We start from the raw sequence: 26329 nt of genomic DNA on the forward strand, positions 1-26329 counted from the left end.
CGCACCCTGTGGGCGAGCCCGGCTCCCTGGGGTGGGAGCTCCCCAGCAAGGGCAGCGTCCTCTGCTCTCTCTCTCTCTCTCTCTCTCTCCCCCCACAGGGCCCGGCGCCAGGGCCCTGCAGTCTCTGGGCTCGGGCTCCAGGCCGGGGAGCCGTGGCCCTCCCCCTGTCCGTCCGGCACATCCGGGTGACCCCTGGGTGCTGGGAGCCCATGGGAGCAGGGGGAGGAGGCGCACCCAGCAGGGCTGACGGGTGGTGCCTGACTGCTCGCTCCCTCCCTCCCCCGGCCGCCAGGGGGAAACAGAGACGCCCCGGGTTCGAGGGAAGGACGTGGCTGGACCGGAGCCCCGTCCCCCCCCCCCCCCGGGGCCCCCACCAGCCTTCCTGGTCCTCAGCCCCGATGGGAAACGCGATGTCCCCACAGCGTGCACCCCGGGGTGGGGGGGGGGCGGATCCCGGACACCCCAGCCCTACAGGGCCGGGAGGAGGTGGGGTGAAGGCGCCCCATCTCAGAGGCAGGGTGGCTAGGAGACCCCGGCGACGGGGCCCTTCAAGACCCTGGCTGCACCCCTCAGGGTGGCCGAGGCCGGGCGGCCAGAGCCTGCGTGTCACCCGGAACCTGCGGCAGCTCCGGCCCAGGACGGGGTGCCGCTGCACGCACAGGCGCCCGGAGCCCCCGATGTCCCGGGACGGGGGCCGAGGGTCCCGGAGGCCGGTCCCCGGGCGCAGGGAGGGCGGCTGCGGCGGGACCCTCGGGAGGGACCTGCTTCAGCACCAGCGCCCCGGCCTGGCCCCGGGGGAGCGGGGGCGGCGGACGTCCAGGCTGAGCTGACCCTCCCGGGTCCAGAGGGGGCTCCGGGGCCGGGGGCTGCACGGGGCGGGGGGGAGGGGGGAAGAGGCGCGGCTCCCGGGCCGGCGGGGCAGCTGGGCTACAGGACGTGGGTGCCGGGGGAGGCGCCGGGGCTGCCGCCGAGCTCGGGACGGCAGGGGCCCCGTGGCGCTCGGGGCAGGGCCGGGGGCGGCGGGGCCGGGCTGGGCGCCCGAACGGAGCGAGTGGCGGTGGCGCAGGGCCAGAGCCCTGCCCGGTGCGGGGCCGGCTCCCCGGCTCCCCCGCGCCCTCCACGGAGCCAACTCGAGGATCGCCGCGCTCCGGGCGCCCGCGCTCCGCGGCCCCGGCCTCTCCGGGGCGGGGGCGCCCCCGGCCGCCCTCCCCGGGACACCTGCTCCCGGGCCGCGCCGCCGGCGACCCCGGCCCGCGCCCTCCGGCTCCTGGGCTGCAGCGCGCTCCGCTCCGGGCGCCCGGGGCGGGGAGGGGCGGGCTCCGCGTCGCCCCGCGCTCAGCCCCGCACTCCGCCCGCGCTCAGCGGGCTCAGCCGCCGAGCAGCGGGTCCGGGCGCCGGAGGGGCCGCCCGCCCGCCCGCCCGGAGCGCCCGCGGCTGCGCACTCACCACCCCCGAGCTGAGGTCCTCGGCGCGGGGCGCGGGCGCGGCGCGGCCCCCGCAGGCCGCCAGCACGAGCAGCAGCAGCGGCAGCGGCAGCGGCGGCGGCGGCGGCGGGACCTGCGGCCGGGCCCGCGGCGGCCCGGGCATCGCGATCGCGGGGCGGCGGGCGGGCGGCGTGAGGTCCCCGCGCCCCGCGTCCCGAGCGCCCCGCGCGCCGCTCCCGGCAGACTGAGCAGCCGGGCGGAGGGCGGGGCGGGGCATGCTAACGCGTATGCTAATGAGTGGCGGTTAGCTCCGCCCACCTTCTTAAAGGGCCCGCTCCCCGCGGGATGTTCGGAATCCCCGCGCCCGTCAGAGTCCACCTGGGCGCCCGAGGGGCGGGGTTTGCCTGGAGTGGGCGCGGAATCCGGGGTCCCGGCCACCCCCTCCCCAGGACCCGACCCCGGCTCCCGCCGGACCCCGCGCGGCAGCCGCACGCCGAGCGACCGCTACGTGGCGCCCCTGCCCCGCAGTGGAAGGCGCTGGAGGGGGTGGGCGTGAGCCGTGGGCCGGCGGGGTGGGGGCTGGGGGCTGTGGGGCTGGGGGCTGGGGGGCTGGGGGCTGGGGGCTGGGGGCTGGGGGCTGTGGGGCTGGGGCTGTGGGCTGTGGGGCTGGGGGCTGGGGGCTGGGGGCTGGGGGCTGTGGGCTGTGGGGTGGGGCTGTGGGCTGTGGGGAGGGAGGGCTGGGGAGCAGGTTTGGCAGCGGCGGGGTCAGCGAGGGCGAGGGTCTGAGGTCACTGGGTTTGGGCAGGGGAACGCTGGCTTGTTGGTGTGTGGCCTCCGTATGGAATCGCACTCGCTTCGCTTCTCACAACATCTCGTTAAAACCGCGGTCCCCATGGCCAACCAGGAAACAGGCCGAGACGCGGAGGCACCTGCTGGGGGGAGGGCCGGGCCCGAGGGTCTTGGGACGCAGACCCTGCCTCACACTGGGTTTCGCTCCCTCTCCCCCTTCATCCGCGGTCACTGCTGGTGTGTTAGGGTGGAAGTCCCATTCTACAGACAGGGAAACTGAGGCCCAGGCCCTTCCAATAGAGCTGGGCTCCAGGCAGAGTCCCCTCCTCACGCCCCCACCCCCCAATCCCCACTCCTCCTGTCCCTGTCACTCCCAGAGCCTGGAGACAGCTACCACCACATCCTCCACATCCACTCAGCCACACGGGGTTTCCCAGCCGCAGGCCCAGGGCCCCGTCATTGGGTAAGCCCACTCCGTGCACTGGCCTGGGGAGGAGGGATTGGCTGAAAAGGAAGTGGAGGGCCCTGTGGCCTGGCTCAGTGGCTGAGCGTCGACCTATGAACCAGGAGGTCAGGGTTCAATTCCCAGTCAGGGCACAGGTCTGGGTTGCAGGCTCCGCCACCAGTGAGGGGCGTGCAGGAGGCAGCAGATCCATGGTCCTCTCTCATCATGGATGTTTCTCTCCCTCTCTGATATCAATAAAAATATTTTTTACAAAAAGGGAAGTGCAGGTGCTGGTCTGAGGCAGGGAGGTGGGTGGCAGGCAAGGCTGGATCAAGCGGTCTGGGGAGGCACTCGAGTGGCTGACCCCACTGCGGACAGGTCTGCCTGCTTCGGAGACTTGAGGGGACTGTGGCTGAGGGGCTGTCCGAGGCCTGTGCGGGGCCAACCTGGGAGGGCGGTGAGAGGTGGCCTGGGACAGTGGCCTGGGGTCAGGACACAGGAAGGGCCTCACTCTGGCTGGTGTGCTCCGTGGTCAGAGCATCGGCCCGTGGCGCAGAGGGTCCCAGGTTCAATTCCAGGCAAGGGCATGTGCCTCGGTTGCAGACTCCATCCCCAACCCTGGTATGGGTGTGTGCAGGAGGCGACCAATCCAGGAGTCTCTTTCACATCGGTGTTTCTGTCTCTCTCCCTCCCTCCCATTCTCCCTAAAAATCAATGGAAAAAAATCCTCGGATGAGGATTAAGAAAACAAGACAAATAGATACAGCCACGGCCTACAGACAGGGTTCCCCCAACAGGCCGGAGGGGCTGGGGAGGGGCGGGAGCCGAGGCTGTCCGGGGCGAGCACCACTGAATCGGGTTGGGACGTGGCCGGAAGCCAGGCCCCAGGAGGCTGGCGAAGGAGCGTGTGGCACGTGTCCGCGGGGAGGGCGGGCTGAGGGCCTCGCCGCGGAGCGGGGACCAGCCGGCCGCCTCGCTCGGAGGCCCCCGGGAGCCGATTAAAATTTAAAGCGCATTTCCCGCCGCCCCAGAAAGCTCGCAGTCCTCGCACGGGAAGGTGCGCATGTCGCTCGGAAACTGCCCCGAGCCCCCGGGCTGTGCGTGGCGGTGCCGGCGGGGCCCTGCCTCCCGGAGGGGCCGTGCGCACTGAGAGGCAAGAGCACCGTCTCCTTTACTTTTTAAAACGCATTTTTACTGATTTCAGAGGAAGGGAGGGAAATATCACTGCTGAGAATCACCGCTTGGTCGATGGCTGCCACAGGCACCCCTCCCCCGCCTCCCGCCGGGGATGAGCCCACAGCCTGGGCCTGGACCGCGGGAACACACCACGGAGTGCACGCGTGATGGCGTGTGAGCGGTGACAGACACGTGTGAACACAAGTCACACAAGGAAGGAGCTGCCAGTCCGTAGCTAGAAAAGGTGTTTTCTTCCATTTTATTGGTAATACATTTCACAGAAACATGATACTATTTACAAATATACAGGTAAGAGGCTGCTGGTCAAAAATCTTAAACTAAAATTATCATCAAAAATGCATTTACAAACCCGCCCCGCCCACGGCGCCGAGGAGGGGCGGCCAATCAGGAGGCGCTGGTCTGCATGTTCTTGGAGGCGGCCAGCATGGCGCGGACTTTGGCCATGAGGTCCTGTGGGAGGAGGCAGACAGAGGGGCTCTGGGAGCTGCACGGGCCCCGGGGCAGGGGCGGGAGGGGTTGACAGCCGGGGGCCGAGACGAGGCCGGCCTGGGAAGGTGGCGGCTGAGCGCCCCCCAGTGCGGGCGGCAGGCTGCCAGGCCACCCGGGGACCCCGGAGCTGAGGCGGCCCCAGAAAAGGGAGACTCGGGACACGTGCCCCCGCGAGGCAGAGACCCCCGCCCCAGGCAGACACCCACGGCGGACACCTCACCTGCGTGATCTTGCTCTGCACAGAAGACACGATGGCCGAGGAGATGTGGCCCTCCTTCTCCTGAGACACGCCCTGAGGCACAGGCAGAGCGTCACCGCCAGGCGCCCTCAGAGCCCCCAGCCCCCCCAAGCCGCCGGGGCCGGACAGCGTGGACGCAGCACCGCGGCCCGAGGTGTGGAGGGGACTGTGTGGACGCCCCCCAGAAGCCAACTGAGGACAGGGCGTCGGGGAGCGGCCGTGGGCTGAGGACCGTGATGGTCCTGTGGGTGCGGCGCCCGCCCGCCTCCGCCACTGCTGACGCCGGAACGTGACTGCTGCGGAGGGGGGAGGGGGGAAGGGGCTCCCCTAACGGGGGGAGGGGGCGGAGGGGAAGGGGCTCCCTAACGGGGGGAGGGGGGCGGGGGGGAAGGGGCTCCCTAACGGGGGGAGGGGGGCGGAGGGGAAGGGGCTCCCCTAACGGGGGAGGGGGGGGGGCGGAGGGGGAAGGGGCTCCCTAACGGGGGGGGGGGTGGAGGGGGAAGGGGGCTCCCTAACGGGGGGAGGGGGGTGGAGGGGGGAAGGGGGCTCCCTAACGGGGGGAGGGGGGCGGAGGGGGAAGGGGGCTCCCTAACGGGGGGAGGGGGGGAGGGGGGAAGGGGCTCCCTAACGAAGGGGGAGGGGGGGAGGGGGAAAGGGCTCCCTAACGGGGGGAGGGGGGAGGGGGAAAGGGGCTCCCTAACGGGGGGAGGGGGGGGCGGGGGGGAAGGGGGTTCCCTAACGGAGGGGGAGGGGGGGGAGGGGGAAAGGGGCTCCCTAACGAAGGGGGAGGGGGGAGGGGAAAGGGGCTCCCTAACGAAGGGGGAGGGGGGGAGGGGAAAGGGGCTCCCTAACGGGGGGAGGGGGGGGGGGGGGGGAAGGGGGTTTCCCTAACGGAGGGGGAGGGGGAGGGGAAAGGGGCTCCCAATGGGGGGGAGGGGGGCGGGGGGGAAGGGGGTTCCCTAACGGAGGGGGAGGGGGGAGGGGGAAAGGGGCTCCCAATGGGGGGAGGGGGGAGGGGGGGAAGGGGCTCCCTAACGGGGGGAGGGGGGTGGAGGGGGAAGGGGGCTCCCTAACGGGGGGAGGGGGCGGAGGGGGAAGGGGGTTCCCTAACGGAGGGGGAGGGGGGAGGGGAAAGGGGCTCCCTAACGGAGGGAGGGGGGCGGGGGGAAAGGGGCTCCCTAACGGAGGGGGCGGGGGGCCCCGGGGTACCTGGAGCGCTCCGGGCTGGAGCCGCGGCTCTCCACGGGAGAGATGCTGGCCGAGTGGGCGGAGTGCCGGCGCGGGGCCTGCTTGCTGGGGGACGCTGAGCGGGACTCGGCCTTGGACTTGGTCCGGGACCGTGAGCGCCTCTTCTTCTTCTTCTCGTGGGGGCTCCTGGGAGGACGGGAGGGGGTGGTTGCAGCGGCCACGCCTGTCACACCAGCGCCTCCAGTGGAGAGGGCAGCCGGCCTCCAGCTGTGCACACAAGAAGGCGGGTACGAGGCGGCACCGCCCGCCCCGAGCCCACGCGGCCCGTCATGCACCTGTCCTCACCCCGAGTCGCCTGGTTCCGCAGCACCCCCCCCCGCCCCCACCCAGGAAGGACCGGGAAAGAAACAAGGTGCCAAGGGCACCGAGCCCTCCTGGTCTCCCACCCCCAAGAGACCACCCACCCTCCTACTTTGTGCGGCGTCTGCTCAGCCTTGGGAGCATGCCCCTCAGAGCTGGGCGCTGTCCGCACCCAGGCCACCGCCCCTGCCCTCCGGGCTCAGCGTGGCACCATTACCCAGCGCGGTGCTGGCCCTGGTGTGGCTCCCGCCCTTGTTCACACAGGGACATGTGAGCTGAGGGCAGCGCTGGGGCAGCGCCGGGGCGGTGAGGGGCAGGCGGAGGCCGTGCGTGTCCCGCGGGAAGGAGGGCTCCGGGCCCGGCGGGGTTCAGAGCGAGCCCCTCGCCCCCCCCCGCCCCCGCCCGGCCACCTACCTGGAGCGGGTCCGCCTCCTGCTGACGCCGGGGCTGTTGCTCACCCGGTAGGCGGTGGGCACGCTCCTCTCCTCCCTCCGCCTCTCGGGAGAGTGGGCTCTCCTCCGAGGGGACCGGACCGGGACCTGGCAGAGGGACGGGCACTCAGTGCTCTGCCGGCCGCGGCCGGCCGTCTGCCCCGCGGCGATGGCTCGGCCGGGTGCAGGGATGGGTGCCTGCCAGAGGCCACCTGCTCCTGCTCTGCCAGGGACACCGTCCCAGCCCAGAGCACCTGCCTCAGCGACACCCAACGACACCCAGCGCACAGCTCACTGCGCCGGTGCCTCTGCCCGTCTCCCCGCTGCCCCCGCACAGCCGGCAGGAAGGCACAGAAATCCCAGCGGCCATGGCAACAGGGACACTGCACGAGGGGGGAGGCCTGAGCTCAGGTGACCAGGCCCACGGCTGTGCTCCTCAGCACGCAGCCCCCGCTCCCCGGCCACGCCACCTGGCCCCTTGGCGACCGCAGTAATGGCATCGCGATGCGCCCGTCCCTCCACCTGGCGCGGCCCCGACGGCGGGGACAGGACCCACGCACATCAGGCCAGCGCCCCCCCTCGAGACCCCCACAGGGACACCGTCCTCAGCGGAGTCCTCTAACGACGGGCCCAGGACCTGCATCTAGTTTCTGTTCGTTCTGTGAAATTACTGTTTTGGGAAGACGTGCAATAAGCAGAAATCTGGGGGGAAAAAGCACCCAGTTTCTTTTTGTTCTGTTTCTATGACAACCTACTCAAAAAACAATCAGAAGAGCAGTTTGATTCTGCCAGTTTAGAAAACCCCACATCGAATCACTTTAATTACAATGAAGCGTCCAAATGCCAGCGTGTGCTCTGAAGACAGGTGTGGGCACTCGGACCCCGCCCCGCCCCGCCCCGCCCCGCGGGAGAGCTGCTGCTCAGAGGCCGTGTGTGTCCGTGTCCCCCCCCCCCCCCCCCCGTCCCCCTGCTGAGGTCCATGTAACCGGGCAGAGAGGAGCCGCTATTTCACCAGGTGTGCCTGCTCTGCGCCCGGAGCGGCGGAGACGGGTGTGAGCTGTGTCTGGGGGGAGCGGGAGGGGGTGCTGTGGCCCAGGCCCAGGCCGCCCACAGTGCCGGGCTGGGCCGGGGGACAGAGCCCGGCACCGCGGCCGCCCCACGAACTCTAGGGGGACGCGGCCCCGGAAGCCCTCGCTGTGCCCCTGCACACCCGGCGGGAAGGACGCAGCCCCGCACGCCGGGCCCACAGACGGGGCCGGGAGTGAGCCGGAGCCCGGCCTCGGGAAGAGGCCTCAGCGGCAGCGGCGGTTTACGTGAGCTGACAGCCCGCCGTGCCTGGACGAGACCGCTGGGAGCTCCTGGCCACCCCCCCAGGGGCCGAGGCCGACACTCCGGTCCCCCACGTGACGCCGGACGAGCCCGCACACACGCCGACAGGCAGCGGTGCCCCGGCACAGAGCACTTCCCCCGGGAGGACCCCCGCACAGAGCACTCTCCCGGGAGGACCCCGCACAGAGCACTCCCCCGGGAGGACCCCGCACAGAGCACTCCCCCGGGAGGACCCAGCACAGAGCACTTCCTGCCGGGAGGACCCCCGCACAGAGCACTTCCCCCGGGAGGACCCAGCACAGAGCACTTCCCCCGGGAGGACCCAGCACAGGGCACTTCCCCCGGGAGGACCCAGCACAGAGCACTTCCTGCCGGGAGGACCCAGCACAGAGCACTTCCTGCCGGGAGGACCCCAGCACAGAGCACTTCCCCCGGGAGGACCCCGCACAGAGCACTCCCCCGGGAGGACCCAGCACAGGGCACTTCCCCCGGGAGGACCCCCGCACAGAGCACTTCCTGCCGGGAGGACCCCGCACAGAGCACTCCCCCGGGAGGACCCAGCACAGGGCACTTCCCCCGGGAGGACCCAGCACAGGGCACTTCCCCGGGAGGACCCAGCACAGAGCACTCCCCCGGGAGGACCCAGCACAGAGCACTCCCCCGGGAGGACCCAGCACAGAGCACTCCCCCGGGAGGACCCAGCACAGGGCACTTCCCCAGGAGGACCCAGCACAGAGCACTCCCCCGGGAGGACCCAGCACAGAGCACTCCCCCGGGAGGACCCAGCACAGGGCACTTCCCCGGGAGGACCCAGCACAAAGCACTTCCCCGGGAGGACCCAGCACAGAGCACTCCCCCGGGAGGACCCAGCACAGAGCGGACAGGCGTCCCCGCACCCCACGGTCTGAAGCCGGAGTCTCTCTGCGCCCGAGGCCGCTCCTCAAACACAAACAGCTGCTTCAGAGGAGGAGCTCTGGCCGCTCAGGAGGCTTAGCTGCTCTTCCAACCCGGCTCCCAGCAAAGGCAGCTCTGCTGCAGCAACGGCCTCGGCGGGAGGGGCCGGGTCACGTGAGAGCAGATGGGAGGACAGGCACAGGGTCCCCCCCCCTCACTCTCACACACACACACGCGCACACGCACGCCTTCACACCCCGCAGCCCCGGGTGCTTCAGTCAGCCCGAGGCCGTGTTGGAATTTGATAAATCTCCTTAAAAACCTGCCATAGCTCCTGAGGGTCAGAGTTAAGTACAAAATAGAAATACTGTCTTCTTTTAAATCCTCACCCAAGGAGGTTTTTATTGATTTTTTTTTAGAGAGCAAAGGAGGAGAGAAGCGTCAACATGACTCTCCCACATGAACCCCCAGAAGAGCCCCCAGCCAGGGCACAAAACTATTTCTGAGAGCTCTTATCTGGGCCTGCAGGATGCACCCCCCCACAGACAGACAGACAGACACACACACACACACACACCCCCTATACACACACGTTCACCCCCACCACACACATACACACAGACACGCATGTGCACCCCCTCTCCCCAGACACACACACACACACGCACGTGCACCCCCCCTATACACACACACACACACACACACACACACGCACGTGCACCCCCCTATACACGCACACACACACGCACACACAGAGACATGCACAAGCACAGACACACAGAGACATGCACAAGCACAGACACACAGAGACATGCACATGCACACACACACACGTGCACCCCCACCACACAGAGACACACAGACACACAGAGACATGCACACGCACAGACACGCACACGCACACCCACCTGGAGCGCCGCGCGGTGCGGTAGGCGCTGGGGAGGGCGTGCTTCCCCTTGGAGTGGGACCGGGCCCGGGACTTGGAGGACGAGTGGTACTTGGGGGAGCGCGACCGCGTCCGAGAGCGCTTCTTGTGCTTCTTCTTCTTCTTCTCTCTCTCCTCCTCGCGAGGAGGGTCTCTGCTCCTGCCCGCGGGCCCTTCCGGGGGCTTCATGTCCACCGTCGGCAGAGGGCGGCCCCCGCTCAGCAGAGGGCAGGCCGCAGGGCTGGCTTCCTGGGAAGGAGCGCAGACAAGGCCGTTTGAGACCGTCTTCACCAGCCCCCGGCCCGCACCGCGACCAGCAGCCACAGAGGCGCCTCTCCGCGGCAGGCCTCAGGGGCACACGCCCCAGACCCCCCGGGACCCTCCCCGCAGCCACCGCCGGGACCCGGCGGACAGACACGGGCCCAGGAGAGCCACACCCACTCTTTCACACAGAACTGCGACGGACGCCCGTGCTGCTCGGAAAGTGACCGAAGGAGCAGCTCACAGCTGGTGAAAGGCCACAAACAAGACCAGCTCCCTCTGCCGCGGGGGAGCCAGCCGGCCACCCTCACCGGAGCCCCTCCTCCCGGTCACCGCCGCTGGGCTGTGCTGGGCTTCACAGCAGGACACCGCCAGGCTGAGGGCTCCGCCTGAGCCAACGGGCCCCACAGGCAATCCCGTTCCCATTCACGGCTCCACACACACCGCACACCGAGGGTCCAATCACATCACCTAGAAGCGCACAAGCCACGCCTCTGGCTTCTCTCCATTTGGAATAAGAACACGGGCAGCAAAAATGGGGGCTGACCCCCAAGTCTCAGTTGCGCTGCAGGCTGACACCCTGCCCTGTGTGCTGGGCAGCCGGGGGCCCTGCCCCCCGACACCGGGGAGCCAGGACTCCGTCCCGGAAGCTGCTTTAGCTGGACATTTCCAAGTGTGAACCTCATTTGTGACAATTGCCAGTTTAATGCCAGTGTCTTTGTTCAGAGCAATTACAGCCATCCATCACCGCCGGCTGGTGCAGGCGCTCCTGCTGAGACCGTTCAGCGGAGACAACCTCCCCGCCTCCGGCAGGACCGGCCAGGGATGTAAACAAGAGGCAGACCCGCAGGCCTGCGGCTCAGCACTGCGCAGCGGGCCACGAGGCGGAGACGCACAGCGGGACGGAGCACGCCTGCCGGGCCGCCGCAGGGCGGGGACCAGGGCTGACAGGGCCGGTGGGCGGGCCGAGCGCTCAGGCACACAGCCGCCCTGGGAAGACGGGGCCGGCGAGGCCTGCGTATGCAGATGTCTTTAATTAAGCCCGTCATTCACGCAGCCTGACACGGCGCAGAACCGGGACCAAGTGCCGCACCGCGCCCCGGCTTCCCCGGCCGGGATGTCATTCCTGCAGCTGCAGCCGGAGGAGTGGCCCTGATTTACGCTCGGTTCCTGTTTTGTTCGTTAGTCCTCACGTGAGATACTTTTCCACTGATTTTTAGAGAATGGACAGGGGGCAGGGACCAAAGAGAAACATCGATGTGAGAGACACATCCACTGGCTGTCCCCCACATGTACCCCGACCAGGGCTGAGGAGGGAACCTGCACCCCAGGGACGTGCCCCGGAGCAGGATTCGAACCTGGGACGCTTTGGACGCTCTACCACTGAGCACACCGGCCAGGCTCTGACGGCACGCCAGTGGTTCCGGGAGCTGCTCCTCCTCAGCCTCCTGCCCTCCACCACCTCTGAGGGGCAGCCAGCCCCTCAGCCGGGATGTGTCTCAGGGAGCGCAGAGCCCGCAGTCCGCGGGGTGAGAGCAGCAGGCCCACAGCACAGCCCCAGACAGGCCTCACCCCACTCTGCTCCCCCCACTCCGCGAGGATTTCTGAGAGCCTCAGACCGGCCCTGAGGCGAGAAAGCCGACTTGGCCTCGGAACGCCGGACTCTGCACCGGGAGGCTGCCCTCCACGGGGAGCAGACCCACAGGCCCCGTGCGTGCAGCACCCGCTGCCTGGGGCCGGCTCTCGGACGGGCCGCCATCACAGCGTGCGGCCCCGGCCCAGGAGGGGCTCCGGGAGGAGGGCTCTGCCGCGCAGAGCACGCTGGGAAAGAGCGGGAGCGGCCTGCTCTGACTGCAGTGGGGACAGGGCGGCCTTGCGCGGCCCTGCGGGAGCCGCTGAGCGGAGCCCACGGCCCCGCCGCCCCTCGGGCCTCACCTCCGCGGGGAAAGGACCCTCCTCCGCCTTCCCGAGCTCGGCCTCCGGCGCCGGGTTCCGCAGCGTCTGCAGGAACAGAGCGGCTTTCCGCTTCCGCTCCGCCTGCAGCTGCTTCTCCTTGGACTCCTTGGAGGCCTGGGCCAGCTTCTCCCTGGCGGCGGCCGCCAGGCGGTCCTCCAGCTTCTGCTTCGCTGCAGGAACAGGAGAGGACGTGAGCCAGCCGCGTCTCTAAAGCCCGGCTCATCCCCACCGCGGGAGACGGCCACCTCCCGGCAGCTGTTTGAAAAGAGAAGCCTGACGGAGATCTCAGGACAGGCCCGCAACTCAGACCAACGGCTTTGGAAGAATTAGTTATAACGCTGATTAGCAGCATTTCTAGATTTCACTTCCAAAGCCCAAGCCAGATGGTGGCGGGCTTCCACGCAGGACAGCTGGATGGGAGCCTGCCCGCTGCCTCTGAGGCCGAGCGCCTGTCCAGGGCGTGAAGCATCCCCACCTCCCGCGGCTCCGATCCCGAGGCTGCGCCCTGGCGGCAGCCTCAGCACTGCCAGCAGCACATCAGCCCCCGAGTTTAACACACGGCGTGGCCCAGAGGGTGGAGCGGCCCGCGGACTGAAGGGTCCTGGGTTCGATTCCACTCAAGGGCTCGCGCCTCGGCTGCAGGCTCCTCCCCGGCCCTGCGCGCAGGCGGCAGCCACTCGCTGGTCCCTCACACGCACGTTTCTCTCGCGGTCTCCCTCCCTCCTCCTTCCCCTCTCCCGGAAAGCCAAGGGAGAACACCGGGTGAGGATTAACAACCACCAACAACGAAGCTCGGACGAACCCTGCTTGGCCTCCAGCTCCTCCGGGGTGAGCGGCGGCCGCTTCTCCTCGGCGGCGGCGCAGGGCGGGGCGGCCGCGGGGTCGGCGCTCGGGGCGGCCGCCGCGCCCTCCTGGGCCTCCCTGCTCTCGGCGTCCTCGTCGCTGTCGTCGTCCAGCCGCACCCGGTTCTTCTCCAGGGGCAGCAGGTCGTTCTCCTTGGCCTTGATGGCGAAGCTGATCGGGGCAAACGAGGCTGTTTCGGGGGAGGGGGAGGCCGGGTCAGGTGACAGGGCAGAGTGCCATCCGCCGGCCCACCCCGCCCCCGCGGGCGCCGAGCCCACAGCCCGGGAGGCACGGCTGCAGGCGGAGGCTCGCACGTGCAGAACTGTCTGCGTCACCAGGTCTTTCCCTGGCTTTTTCGTTGCGTTTGATGATTTTTTTATAAGAAATGCTCTCACCGTGCTCGCTTTCTGGACCAATTATTTCGGAGCTGATTCTGTGCAGGCCTGCTTGGCATTTAAAGCTACAGACCTTTCTGCCGGCCAACCTGGTCCCCGCTGTTTCTGTCGCTGCCTCTCCCTCCGTCCCGCCTTCCCCCCGGAGATCTGAGGCTGCGCTTGCAGCGCGGGGTGTGTGTGTGTGTGTGTGTGTGCCCTCCCCCCGCCCCCACTCCGAGCTCCGAGCACCGAGCTCTCATTGTGGTAAAACCCTCTCTAAGCGTCTCCCCCCCAGGTGTGGAGTGGGCTGCACTAGTTTGATCCTATCTCGCTCCGTGAGAACACAATTAGATGTAAAATTCCGTTACTTAGGAACTGCCAGGTGCCACGTGCTGCGCGCTCAGGCGTGTCCTCCGTGGCAGACTGTCCTCACGGGAGGAGGCCGGTGCTGGCGGGGCTGGGCTGGGCGGGGCGGGGCGGGGCTGGGGCGGGCTTCTCGCCGCTCAGGCTCAGCTGGGGAGGGAAGGGGCCCCGCCTCCCCCACACCCTCCTGCTGGCGTCCCTGCCTGAACCCTCAGTGCCCTCCTCTCGGCTCTGGACTGAGTCCCCGTGGGCTGCCTTCCTGAACACGGAAACGCAGTCCTCACCGCCCTGCCCCTGCCCCTCCTGGGACCGCGGCACCATCAGCCTGCTCCCGGCACCGCCTCCTCCCGTCAGCTCCACTCCAGGCCATGGAGCCACCAAAGCCTCCATCCGCTCTGCTGCCTCGGTCTCTGCAGCCAGCCAGGCCTCTCTGGTCCCGGTGCCCTGCCCACTGCAGGCCCAGGGCCGCAGGGCAGCCAGGCCCCGGGAGCTGGCAGGGTCACCTTCCCAGGCCACGCCACTGCCCCACCCAGCGCCTCCGCCTGGGGCCACGCCTGGCCCGGCCCAGACCCGCTTCCCTCCCGCCGTGGGTGGTGCCACACGCCATGCCAGCTTTCCTCCTCTATCACTGGCTGTCATGTCGGTCTGTCCTGGTGGGTGAGGTACCCTTTGCAAACAAAGGATCTGAAATCTGCCTGAAGAACAGGCTCCGGGACAGCGTTTGCACGTCAACGAATCTCTGAGGCCCAAGACTAATCGCTTGAAATGTCCCCACGGCCCGCCCTGCAGAGCAGGCGGCTAAGCCAGCGCAGCCCTGCACTGCCCACCAGCCACCGGGGCCACTGGACAGCCCCTCAGCGAGGGCACAGGGGGCCTCACTGGACAGCCCCCCGGCGAGGGCACGGGGGGCCTCACTGGACAGCCCCCCGGCGAGGGCACAGGGGGCCTCACTGGACAGCCCCCCGGCGAGGGCTCAGGGGGGCCTCCCTGGACAGCCCCCCGGCGAGGGCACGGGGGGCCTCACTGGACAGCCCCTCGGCGAGGGCACGGGGCAGCCGGGCCCTCACCCCTTGGTGGGACGCCAGGAACACGGGCAGGCCAGGGGCGTGCGGCGTACCTTTCACCAGCTTCCCGTCCGGGGCCGCCTTCCCGGACGCCGACTCCTTCTTGCCCCCGGGGCCGCCTCTCCCTCCGGGGTCCGCCGGGTCCTCGGCCGCGCCTTCCTCCCCCGGGTCGCTGGGCTTTTCGGGAGCCGCCTCCGCGGGAGCCTCCTCCGGTGCCGACACGGCCTGCCGACAGCAACGGGCTGAGAATCACTGGGCGACACAGACCTTCCCTGGGCCCGCCCACCTCCAGCCACAGGTACCTGCGCGCCATCGCCCCCTTCCTTCTGCAGGAAGAACTGCTTCTTGAACTCATAGTAGGGGTTGTACTGGTGCCAGGGCTGGAGGAACTCGAACCTGCCAGAGGAGGGAGCGTGGGTCATCACACACACAGCCCAGTGGCCGCTGTGGTGACTGCACCGCGGGAGCCGGACGCCGTCACCAGCACCAGCCAATCGCCTCCACGGCTCAGCCCTGCGCTGCAGCCCATGGCAGCCTGCCCACTTCGTACGCAGGGAGCTGGGCACGGAGGCAAATCGCCGGTCCCCATCACACACGGCGGCTGCAAACCCACCTCGCGCTGTCTTACTCCCGAGGCACAGGCCATTATTTGATTTTAAAAAATCCACAAACACCCCAGATGTGTGTCTAAATTTCCCTAGCAGACTCCTGAAAAGCCTGAATTCCTGAGGCAGCTTCAATGTACAACAGGTGACACAATAAAAAAATAACCACTCTAACTCTAAGTAATTCAACAAAATCATCACAAGATGTATTCATCTGAATACGTAAGGGTTAAAAACACTACAAAAGCAATTATGGCCCTTGCTGGTTTGGCTCAGTGGATAGAGCGTCGATCGTCATACTCAAGGGTCCCGGGTTCAATCCCAGCCAGGGCACTTGGCCGTGCTGGGGGCTTGATCTCCAGTGGGGTCGTGCAGGAGGCAGCCAGCTGATGATTCTCTCTCGTCGTCGATGTTTCTCTCTCTCCCTCTCCCCTCCACCCTCCCCTCTGAAGTCAATGGTAATAATAATAATGAGGAAATCATGCAGCTGGATTTCTGTAAAGAAGCTAAACTAACGGTGACCGTCAGGGTAACGCACGCAGACTCCTCCCTCACCTCTGGTCGTTCTTGGCGCGAACGCTGGTCTCGAACTTGAGGCCGTTCCTGGCCACGTACTCGGCCAGCTTGTCGATCACGGGCTGGATGTCGGGGGGCGGGGGGATGATGGCGGCCACGGGAGCAAGCGCACTGCGGAGGGGGCGTCCGGTCACAGGGGCTGCGGGCCCTGACCAGTCACCCCACGCCCACAGAGACAAGCACCATGCCAACCCAGACAGGAGACGGAAGTCGCCAACACAGGTTCGTGTGCTGACACTTCCCCCGGGACCAGCTAATGCTTAGGAACAACAAGAATAAGCCAAGTGTTGACTTTTTTATATTTTAAAAACGAAAGCTGGCTGGCATGGCCTGTCCTCCTGTACGTGGGCGTGACTTGCTCAGCGCCAGACAGGGTCACTGTGCAGAAATGCCACACACACGCACACACACACACACGCACGGGCCACGACATGAGGCGGGCGGGTGCTGATTCTGCCTGCACGTGGAAGGGCAGGTGTGGGGGGCGGGTGCGTGGGGTGCTCGCAGGACTCACCCCTGTCCCGTGGGGGTGTGGATCGTAAACACTCGGAAAGCAGACCCTCCAGGTCACCCGGTGACAGCCCCCCGCCCCCAGCACAGGCGCAGCGGGACCCAGGTGGGGCGCACGCACCTTGTGGTGATGGTGGTGGAGGTCACCCCACTGCTGGTCTCGGCGGTGGTGGGGGGCGGCGGGGGGGTGGTTCCGGGCGGGGGCGGGGCGGCGGCTGTCACCCCGGCAGTGCCGGGCACGGCCACGGCGGCCGGCAGGGTGCTGTAGTACGTGGCCACGTCGACCCCCGGGGGCGGCGGGGCCAGGCAGTAGGTGCCGTCCGGGAGCATGTAGTAGCTGTAGTACATGGCAGCCACCGTCGCTGTGAACACACGTGTGGGGTGAGGGCGGCAGGAGGGCACCGCCGTCCCCTGCCAGCCGCGCTATCTCCGCGTTCCCGGGACCCGAGCCCCAGGCCGCCCGCTCCCCACAGACGAGGGAGCGACGCCGAGGGGGTGCGTCTCGAGCTCAGGAGCTGCAGGAAAACCCGGCTGCTGAAGGCGTCAGGCCCTCAGAAGCACGTCCCTGCGCTGCGTGTGTGCTGCGTGTGTGCTGCGTGTGAGCTGCGTGTGCGTGGAAGCAGAGCCAGCCTTCACGGGCAGAGAGCTGCCTGGTCACCTTCCACACGCCTCTGCTCAGCTGCCTCTGCACACTCGGGGCCGTTCCAATTCTTTAGCCGGTTCTGCCTGACCCTGCCCTCCTGTGACTAACTCCACAGCCCTGGCTCCTCCTCTCCCCGCGCCCCCCCCCCACCCCCCGCCCCGGCGGTGCTGTTTGCTCCGTCTCCTATGGCCACGGGGAGGGAACACATTCTCCACAGCCCGGCCTGGCGGCCTGGTGCCCGCGTGTGCGGTGAAACCCCGTCACATGGGCACTCCCACACTGAGCGCCCACAGACCCTCTGTGCAAACGGCTGCGGACCAACGTCAGAAAAGTCACTTTCCTGGTGACCACACTGCCTCCCCGCGGCACTGACCTCAGGGAGGTCCGTCACGTCGGGGGGTCACCCGCACAGGGGCTCCCAGTCCTTCGAGGGCAGCAGCCCCTGACCTGCGTCAGTTACGCTCCTTCACCTGAAGGCCTTCCCCCGAGAAGTCACGATAGATCTTCAACCCAACACGCAGCTCCCTGCCAGCCACTGACCGCTGACCCACGCCTGCAGCAGGGATCCCCGCCGCTGCTCCCTCCGTGACCCCGACCCCCGGGGGAAACCACGCCGCACAGGAGGGCTGTGCGGACCGTCACACAGACAGGGCACAGCCGGTCAAGGGCATGTACCTTGGTTGCGGGCACATCCCCAGTAGGGGGTGTGCAAGAGGCAACTGATTGATGATTCTCTCCCATCAATGTTTCTGACTCTCTATCCCTCTCTCTTCCTCTCTGTGAAAAATCAATAAAATATATATTAAAAAAAAAAAAAAGTAGAAAAATAAATAGAGCTGATAGTGAGACCAAGGTCAAATATTTTCAATGATTTCCTGGAGAGAATGCTGAGATCTGCCCTCGATGAACAACCCTGAAGCAATTAAAGTCGAGAGAGGAGAGAGAGAGAGAGAGAGGCGCACGCCCTTGAAGGAAAGGAGCGTGACGGCAGCAGGCACGTCCACCCAGTCCACGCTCCCTCCCCATGGCCTGGCTGTCCGGCGGCCACGCTGCGGCGGACAGGGCGGCACCGACACCGGCCCGAGTGAAGAGGCCTGGCACGGTGCCCGGAGCCGGAAGAGGACAGGGTTCTCTCCCCCGCGCTCGTCCCTCCTGGAACCCAGAGCGGACGCTGGAGGTGCCACCAACCACAGGACGGAGCGCTCCGGCGCCTCTGAGGCCTGCCTGCCTGCCTGCCTGCCTGCGCCCTCAGGCCCTGCGGCCCAGCCTGCCGCCGCTGCAGGGAGGGAGGGAGGGAGGGAGGGAGGGAGGGAGGGAGAGAGGGAGGGAGGGAGGGAGGGAGGGAGGGAGAGAGGGAGGGAGGGAGGCGCCCAGCGAGGTACTCACAGTCAGAGGTGTACTCCACCTGGGAGGGCTGCCCGGCTGTGCCTTCTGCCGAGGGGGGGGTGGGGGCAGGACTGTCGGCCTGGGCTTTGCGGACCAGCATGGCCAGGGGATGATCCGGGTCCACCACCTTCAAAGGCTGCAGACAGAGGGAGCATGCGCACACTCAGCTTCACTCGACACAGCGTGCATGCTTCAGGGTGCGCGCACACGCACACACGCACGCCCAGACTGGCTCAGCCTCTAGCTGCGATTCCCGGAAGAACTGAGCAGACAGATGGCTCCATCTTCCTAGGAGAAGCCGAGGAAAGGGGAAGGCAGGCCAGGACTGGACTGCCACACCCTGCACACCTCTGAGACCCGACCCTATCCCCGTGGGTTCTGCACAGCCACCTCCAAGTCTTAACTGCCGTTTTACTTCTAACTATCCCAACCGCAGTCATAGTACGTGGAAGTGATTTGCTCACGAGTTTTATAAAATGAGATATGTAAAAAGCAAACTTCTTTGCCACAGTTATTATGGAAAAGACGAAATGGGATACGGCCCTTATGGAGAAGAAGTGCTTTCTTAATAACTTCCTGAAGCTGAGCCAGCCTGTGATGGATAAGGAGGTAAAAACCTTCATCAGCTCCTCCAGGCGGTCGCACTTCTTGGAGGCGAAGAGGGACGGGTGCAGGTAGCTGCCGTCGCCCTCGTCCTCGTCCTCGTCGTTGTCAGAGCTGACCCCCGACTCTGCAAGAAACACAGTCTCAGGGGGCGGCCCCGCTGCCGCCCGGCTCAGCAGGAGGCGGGGGACGGAGGCCCGGCTCGCCAGCCCTCACAGGTCAGAGCCGTCGTGTATTTCAATTTTTTAGCAAAAAAGACAGAGACTCCTTACTAATTTGTGAAATGTAAAGTAACAGCAACAGTAAAACTACCACACACGAAGGGACGAGAGCTAAGATTTACACGGCTGCCGTTCAGAGCCGCGTCTCAGCTGAGGGGAAAGCCACGGGCCGTCTGTGAGCCCGCGGTCCGCGCACACGCACACGGCTGCGAGCCCCCTGTAGCAGCCCCACACGCACAGTCACAGGGTGCCAGTCACAGGGCACCAGCGGGACAGAGGAGCGAGACGGTGCAGCCAGCATGTCTCCGTGCCCGGGGAGCAGTGGGCTCGGGCCCAGCCCACAGGGCAGGACACCGCTTTGCTTTCTCTGCAAACGCGAGGGCCAGACGGGGAGCGGACACTGCTTGGCCGAGACAGTGTGCTCCAGTAGCGCCCACATTCAACCATGGCCTCACTGGGGGGTCAGTGGATAGAGCGGGGGCCTGTGGACTGTAGGGTGCCAGTTTAATTCCAGTCAAGGGCGCATGCCCGGGTTGCGGGCTCGATCCCCAGTAGGGGGCGTGCAGGAGGCAGCCGACCAATGATTCTCTCTCATCACTGAAGTTTCTCTCTCTCTCTCCCTTCTTCTCTGCAATCAGTAAAAAACCCTAAATTTTTGCAGAGGTGAGGGACCTTTGCTCATGCCTATTCCTTTGGTAGCCTTTCTTTTCAAGAAAAGTTTAAAAAAATATCCCTAATGGCTAAACCATTTCCTTATGCTCACCCTCTCTGGTGTGCACACCGTGGAGGGCGGGCAGACACTGGGTGCTGAGGGCAGGCGTTCCTGGCGTGCGTGGGAGTGCTCCCGTCCCGTGTCCGTGTCCGTGTCCGTGTCCGTGTGTGTGTGTGTGTGTGTGTGTGTGTGTCCCCGCAGGAAGAGGAGCCAGCGCCTCACTCACCCTGCTCCGCGCCGCCCCGGCTCTCGGCCTGCGCCGGGTAGCGGCCCTCCCTCATGGCCCTCTGGACGGCCTTGTAGTAGGGGTTGAGGTAGTGGTCGAAGCGCAGGAAGTCGAACTGCGAGTTGCGGGCCTGCCTGGCTTTCAGCATGATCTCGAACTGCGCCCCCTGCCGGCACACGAAGCGGGCGGTGCGCTCGATGATGGCGTGCATCTTGGCCGTGGGCGGCTGGGGAGACAGAGCACAGGATTGGTTCCTCGTGGCCCGGCTGCCGGACTCAACACAGACCGGACCCGGTGCTCCGCCGGCAGCTCGCTGGCGGGAACGTCATCCCGCCTCCCGCAGGCGGCCCCTGCCTCTCAGGCGCAGCCCCAGGGGCACGCTGCTTCTCTCAAACCAGCAGAGCGTGTCTCCGGTGAGGACCAGAGAAGGTGAGCCCCAAATGAAGTCACCCTCCTTAAAAAAGGAAGCACACAAACGGCCGGTTTCTGAGCTCAGACTGACTGCCAGGCAGTGGGCTGTACCCCGGTGGCAGCCGGGCTCTCACCGAGCAGAGCCCTGTCCTCACGAGCAGTGACCGCCCGCCTGCGAGAGCGCCTGGAGGGGCCGTGCCTGCAGCTGCCACTCGCCGCGCCTGCACCTCAGGACCGAGTCCGGCAGGCGGACGCCCTGGCTCCGCTCTGGCTCAGAGCCCCACACTTCCCCTAGGCCCCGTGTTCCTGGCAGCCCGGTGGCGCCCCCGCTGAGCACACCAGCGGTCTGTCCTGTGCTTCGGAATAAGCTAAGGGACGTGCCGAGGACAGCCTGGCCCGCTGGCTCCTTCCCTGGTCGTAAGGAGGAGGGGGACCGAGCTGGCCCACAGCGCACGCACCAGCTCCACGTCGGGCGGCACGGTCAGCCCCGCGGGGGCGACGAAGGGCTCCTCGTTCTCCTCCGCGCGGTCGGCCTCGCTCTTTTCTGCAGGAAGAAGGCACCCGGCTCAGAGCCGGCCCGGAGGCGCCCGACCACCACACAGCGATGCAGGAGCGGTGATGGTCCTTCCCCTGTCCACCGCTCCTTCTAGAAACACCCCCGTTCCATCCCATCCACAAGGAAGTAACCCCGTCAGCAAACCCCGAGACAGACAGACGGACAGACAGATAAATAGATAGATAGATAGATAGATATAGATAGTGTGTGTGTGTGTGTGTGGGGGGGGTGATGGTGGAAGGGGAGAGAGAGAGAGAGAGTGTGTGTGTGTGTGGGGGAGGGTGGTGGAAGGGGAGAGAGAGAGAGAGAGTGTGTGTGTGGGGGGAGGGTGGTGGAAGGGGAGAGAGAGAGAGAGAGAGAGAGAGAGTGCGTGTGGGGGGGGTTGTGGTAGGAGAGAGAGAGAGAGAGAGAGATAGTGTGTGTGTGGGGGGGGAGGGTGGCGGTGGAGGCAGGAGCAGGCGCAGGGCCAGGGGGTAAAAAGCGCTCACGCCCAGCCCGCGCCGCCCACCTCTCTGCTTGGAGGGCTCCTCCTCCTCGGTCGGCTCGGACGGGTCGTAGTAGTCGCTCCCGTACGTGAACCCCACGGCGTTATAGGTGCCGTCCTCCGCCAGGGCCTCACTCAGGCGCTTGTATTCTTCCTCTTGAATAAAAACGAGAACTTCATTACACAACAGAAGGTTACGGAGAAAATTTCACATATTTCTAAGGCCGTAGCTATCAGTAAGCATGAAACCCTTTTCAGCCCCCTTTCGGGGCAATGCTTAAACCCCACTTCACATCTACCAGCGTGTGCTCTGCCAGGGTTTTACCGACGGCAGAGCACACCCTTTGGTGGGAATGGCTTCCTGCTGAGAAACCTGGGGTTAGGAGCCGCAGTACAGATCGTGAAGGCAAAGACAAGAACATCAACGGTAGTGTATACGATACTGTTAAAGGAGAACAGTTAAAGAGTTTGGTTTTTGTTTTGTCAAATCCCAGTCTGCCCTCAAAGGCTGGGAAAAGTCTCTGTGGCTCTACATATAAACTATCCTGAGGTCCTCCCAGAACGCAAAGACGCCTTTTTTCCAATCCACTGGGTACTGTCAAGATAACATCAGAAAGAGTGAGTATAAAAAAATGGCTGGGAGCAAATTTAAATACTTAAAAATTTAAAACGTTTGTGGCTTAAGGAAGTTTTTCTTGAGCAGTACCTTGCCTCGCCTCCTCCTCAAGCAAGTCCGTATGCAAGGCTAAATACCTCTCTTCATCACACAGGGCCTCTACTCGCGCCTCCTCTTCGGAGAGCTGGTAGTCTCTGTTCCAGGTGGAGTACTCGGCGTCGTACTCCGAGAGGTCGTGCAGGTGGCCGCGCCCATCGTACCTGCAACGCGAGCCGCGGGTCAGGGCAGGGCGGCCGCCGGCCGGGGGCGTGCGGGAGCGGACACGTGTTTACGTACTTACCAACCAACGTACAGAAATAAAGGCGTTAAGACAAACGTAAGGACTGCTCTCTGACTTTTTACGTTTAACTTGACTAGCCACATCTCACCTACTGGCAAACTCAAGTTACGCTAACAAAGTCTAAATTCTTTTTTTACGACATGATAGGAGATATAATTAAAGGTAAGCAATCCTTTAATAGCATAAGTGGTAGATCCACTTCATGGCAGTTCTTACCGTTTATGGTTTGGTCAACTATTCAATGTCATTTGCAAAAAAAAAAAAAAAAAGTACTTTTCTGGAAAGTCAAATATCATCGCTCACATTCACACAAGCCGAATACATAAATACCTATCCGTAAGACCCAACGGTAGAAATTTCCTCGCTTCTCTGCTAGTCCCGACCGCGCAGGAGGTCTTCACCAGAAACTGCGTCCGTGGGAGGGAAAAGCGTGGCCAGGCTGGCCCCTAGCCACTTGGCTGAGGAAATAAGTGCTGGTTACGTGGTAGAGAGACACACAGACATAGGAACAGCGACAGGGCGTGCAGGTCAAGGAGGTTCACCGGGGCCAGAGCAAAACCTCGGGGGGTGGGGAGGGGACAGCGGGAGCACCCCCCCGATCGTGCACAGGACACACGTCCACGATCCACTCCAACAGGGCCCACGGGCCTCCAGCCAGGCGGGAGTGAGACGGGCCCTTTCTGCTGTGCCTTTAAAATAACCGCTCAGCGCACCTCCACGCTCAGAGCCGTGGGGTCACTCGCACAGACTCAGAGACAAAAGTCTGCCGGGTGTTTCAGTGCCGACTTTTGCAACAAGGACCCCAAAAAAAGGCATTTTCAAGACAAAAGGCCAACAACTCCAGGGTCTCAAAGTGGCTGCATTTTATTCAACTGCAAGAGGACTTTTACTTTGGCGTAAACCTCCTTAACTTACACACGTGTTGTCATTGAGAACATACACGGGCACATGTGCGGCGTTTGCTCCCCGCCAGGCCTGGGGGACCTGCCTCCCACCGCGGGCCGGACGCCAGGGCAGGCCGATGCGGAGGCTCGGATGCTGCGCTTCCCGAACTGTCCCAACAGACAGCGGAGCCCTCTCCGGGGGAGCGAGCGGCTGACCGCTCAGGCCGCGGCTTCCGAGGAGACGGCGGGAGCTCGGAGCCTCGGGGGGGGGGGGGGGGGGGGGGGGGGGGGGGGGGGGGGGGGGCACCGGGCCTGGCTGCACCACCCTCCTGCAGGCCTGCAGGCCTCCCTCTACCCCCACATGGAGGCCAGGGCTTCCTGAACGTGTCCCACTGTGGCCCGCTCAGGGGGCAGCCCTACGGGCAGGGTCCAGCGCTCGGCAGAATAATCCGCTTTTAAATCGCCTCGGACGATGGGCTTCCTTCAATTCACTTCAATTCACAGTTTAGTGGCTGGCGGTCACGCTTAGATTTTCAGTCCGGGCCCCAGAAGCGGGAGTCGCCAAAACGGCCTCCCCCCACCCCCCCAAAAAAAACAACACCCCAAACCTCAACACAGCGAGGCCAGTAAGCAAAAGGCCCGAGGAGGGGAGAGGCAGGGGCACTGGAGACATGGAGGGGGGGGGTGGAGGGGAGCAAACGACCCACATCATGTGCCGTCGCCCTTTTCAAATCGAATTTGCCTTTAGGAACCCCGATCCCGGGGACGCCCCTGTGCGCAAAGGCGCGGGTGTTCGATGTGAAAAGAAGCGCCTCTGGACCCCGGAGCCGGGGAGCCCCGCCCTGAGGGCCAGGCCTCTGCGCCCTCCGCCGCCGGAGCCGTCCAGCCCGGCGGGCGCCCCAGCTGGGGCCGGCGGGGGCGGGGGGCGCGCCCGGATCGAGGATGGAGGCTGCCGCCCGGGGTGCGGGGCGCCGAGCCCAGCCTGAGCCTCAGGGCGGGTCTCCCCGTCCTCCTCCTCTTCCTCCCAGCACCGGAGGGCTGGGGGGTCAGGGCGGGGGTCCCCCGACTCCCCGCCGGCTCGGATCACCCCTTTGCAGTCCCGGCCACCAAGTCAACGTCAGACGACCACACACCCGGGGCGGGAGGAGCGGCGGCGGCGGGCGGGGAGGGACCGACCTGTCGATGAGGATCTTGTGGTCCCCCATCCAGGGGATGAGGTGCTGGCCCTGCTCCAGGGCCAGGGCCCGCTCGTCGTCCCGGAACAGCTTGCAGGCATAGCCGAACACCAGCAGCTCCGCCCGGCCGCCCGCGCCGCCGCCGCCGCCGCCCGGCCCGGCCTCCTCCTTGGCGCCACTTTTCCGCTCGGCTTTGGCGCGGCCGCCGCTCGCGCCGAACATGACAGCGTCCCCGGCGCCCGGGCTGGCTGCGTCGTGCGCCGCCCCGCCGGCCCCCCGAGGCCCCCGATGGCCTGGCCCCCTCAGTCCGAAGCGCCGCACCGCGGCTCGGATCCGGGCGCCGCCGCCGCCATAGCGGGCAACAAAATGGAGGGCGCGGGACTTCCGGCGGCGGGCCGGCGCACTTCCGGCGGGCGGGTGCGGCAGATTCGCCAGGACTCCGAACCGTGGGAGCCGCTGGGAAATAAGGCGGCTCCGGCCCCTGGCCCTAGGGGGCGCCTCCGCGGCAGGGAATTTCGGGTTCGGGAGAGAGAGCGGGTTTTTTGTTTGTTTGTTTCGGTTTTCCCAGGTGGCTGGCGGCGGCGGCGGCGGCGCTGACGAAAGTGCGGCGCCGGATCACGCGCCACCTGCAACCGGGCCCGCGGGCACCGGGCGCTGGGGTGGAGGTGGAGGGGGGCCTGGAGGATCGAGGGATCCTGGCTGGTCCGGGGTCCTTGGAGGCAGAGGGCTGGGAGGTTGGGGTACCGGGGTCATGGGGTACTGGGGGTTTGAGTATCCTGGGAAGCTGGAGACTGGGGTACCGGGCTTCTGGGAGACGGGGATCCTGGGGATCTGGTGACTGGGGCGGGGGGTGGGGGTGGGGGAGGGACTGGGGGAACAGGATCCTGGGGGGCTGGGGTAGTGGGGGATTGGGGCTCCTGGGAGGCAGAGGACTGGGGAGTTGGGGGATCGGGGAGTCTGAACCCCCAGTCCGGCCACTCCTCTGGCAGGTTTTTTTTTTTTTAATTATATTATCAGTGATAATCTTTTTATTTTTTAATCCTCACACGAGGATGTTTTTCCATTGGCTTTTTAGAGTGGGAGAGACAGAGAGAAACACGGATGTGAGAGAAACACATGGATTGGTTGGACCAGGGCCCTGCCTGGGAGGAGCCTGCAACTGAGGGACCTGCCCTTGTCAGGACTGGAACCAGGAACCTTTGGGCCACAGGCCAATGCTCTACCCACTGAGCCACACTGGCCAGGGCTCTTCCTCAGGTTTAGTCACTGAGCTCGCCAGGCCCAGGGTGAACCCTGAAAGCCCAGGATCTCAAAAGGCACCCTTGGTACCCACACAGGCTTTGCCGCTGCCCACGGTCCCTGCACCACGTCCCCGCGCAGAGCCGGGAGCCGCCCCCTCCGGCGGGCTCAGATCTGGGCCACCTCCGCCCGGGTTGAGCAGAACCCGGTCTCGGAAGCTTGTCCTAGAAGGGAATTCCCCCATAGCTGGTCTCCACCCCTGAGACCGCTCTGTCGATCTGAGGTGACCCCTGCCACTCCCTGTGGATGGGAGCAAACCCTTTGCCAGGGCTCCCCACAAACGCATCACCGTGGACACTGGGGAGCGTTCAGCCGAGACACCCACCCGCTGGCAGTGCAGCGGGCCGGCCCTGACTGAGCCCCGGGAGATGTTAAAACGTGTTCACCCAGCCCTGACCGTGTGGCTCAGTGGATAGAGCGTCGGCCTGCGGACTGAAGGGTCCCAGCTTCGATTCCGGTCAAGGGCATGGACCTTGGTTGCGGGCACATCCCTGGTGGGGGGTGTGCAGGAG

The 26329-nt window shown here is 65.9% G+C and overlaps 2 protein-coding genes across 2 annotated transcripts in view; both read right to left on the reverse strand.

Moving 5' to 3' along the window:
* Window positions 1-1688, reverse strand: part of MMP17 (matrix metallopeptidase 17) — a 37762-nt gene extending 36074 nt beyond the window's left edge. The window contains exon 1 of the mRNA XM_084867431.1: window positions 1447-1688. Coding sequence (XP_084723557.1) covers window positions 1447-1587 — 141 coding nt within the window. The 5' untranslated portion in view covers window positions 1588-1688. The remainder of the gene's footprint in view (window positions 1-1446) is intronic.
* Window positions 1689-4070: 2382 nt separating this feature from the next.
* Window positions 4071-24886, reverse strand: SFSWAP (splicing factor SWAP). Its single transcript, XM_084867476.1, is given in 18 exon segments — window positions 4071-4305; window positions 4565-4636; window positions 5797-5956; window positions 6545-6669; window positions 9692-9958; window positions 11906-12096; window positions 12729-12959; window positions 14624-14795; window positions 14873-14966; window positions 15731-15862; window positions 16383-16623; window positions 18291-18426; window positions 18908-19020; window positions 20053-20278; window positions 20922-21007; window positions 21528-21659; window positions 22210-22379; window positions 24520-24886. Coding segments are annotated over 18 exon segments (2835 nt in total). The 5' UTR covers window positions 24741-24886; the 3' UTR covers window positions 4071-4239.
* Between the last annotated feature and the right edge of the window lie 1443 nt (window positions 24887-26329).

This window comes from Pipistrellus hanaki, assembly GCF_964339955.1.
Source record: "Pipistrellus hanaki genome assembly, chromosome: 19".
Lineage (NCBI taxonomy): Eukaryota > Metazoa > Chordata > Mammalia > Chiroptera > Vespertilionidae > Pipistrellus > Pipistrellus hanaki.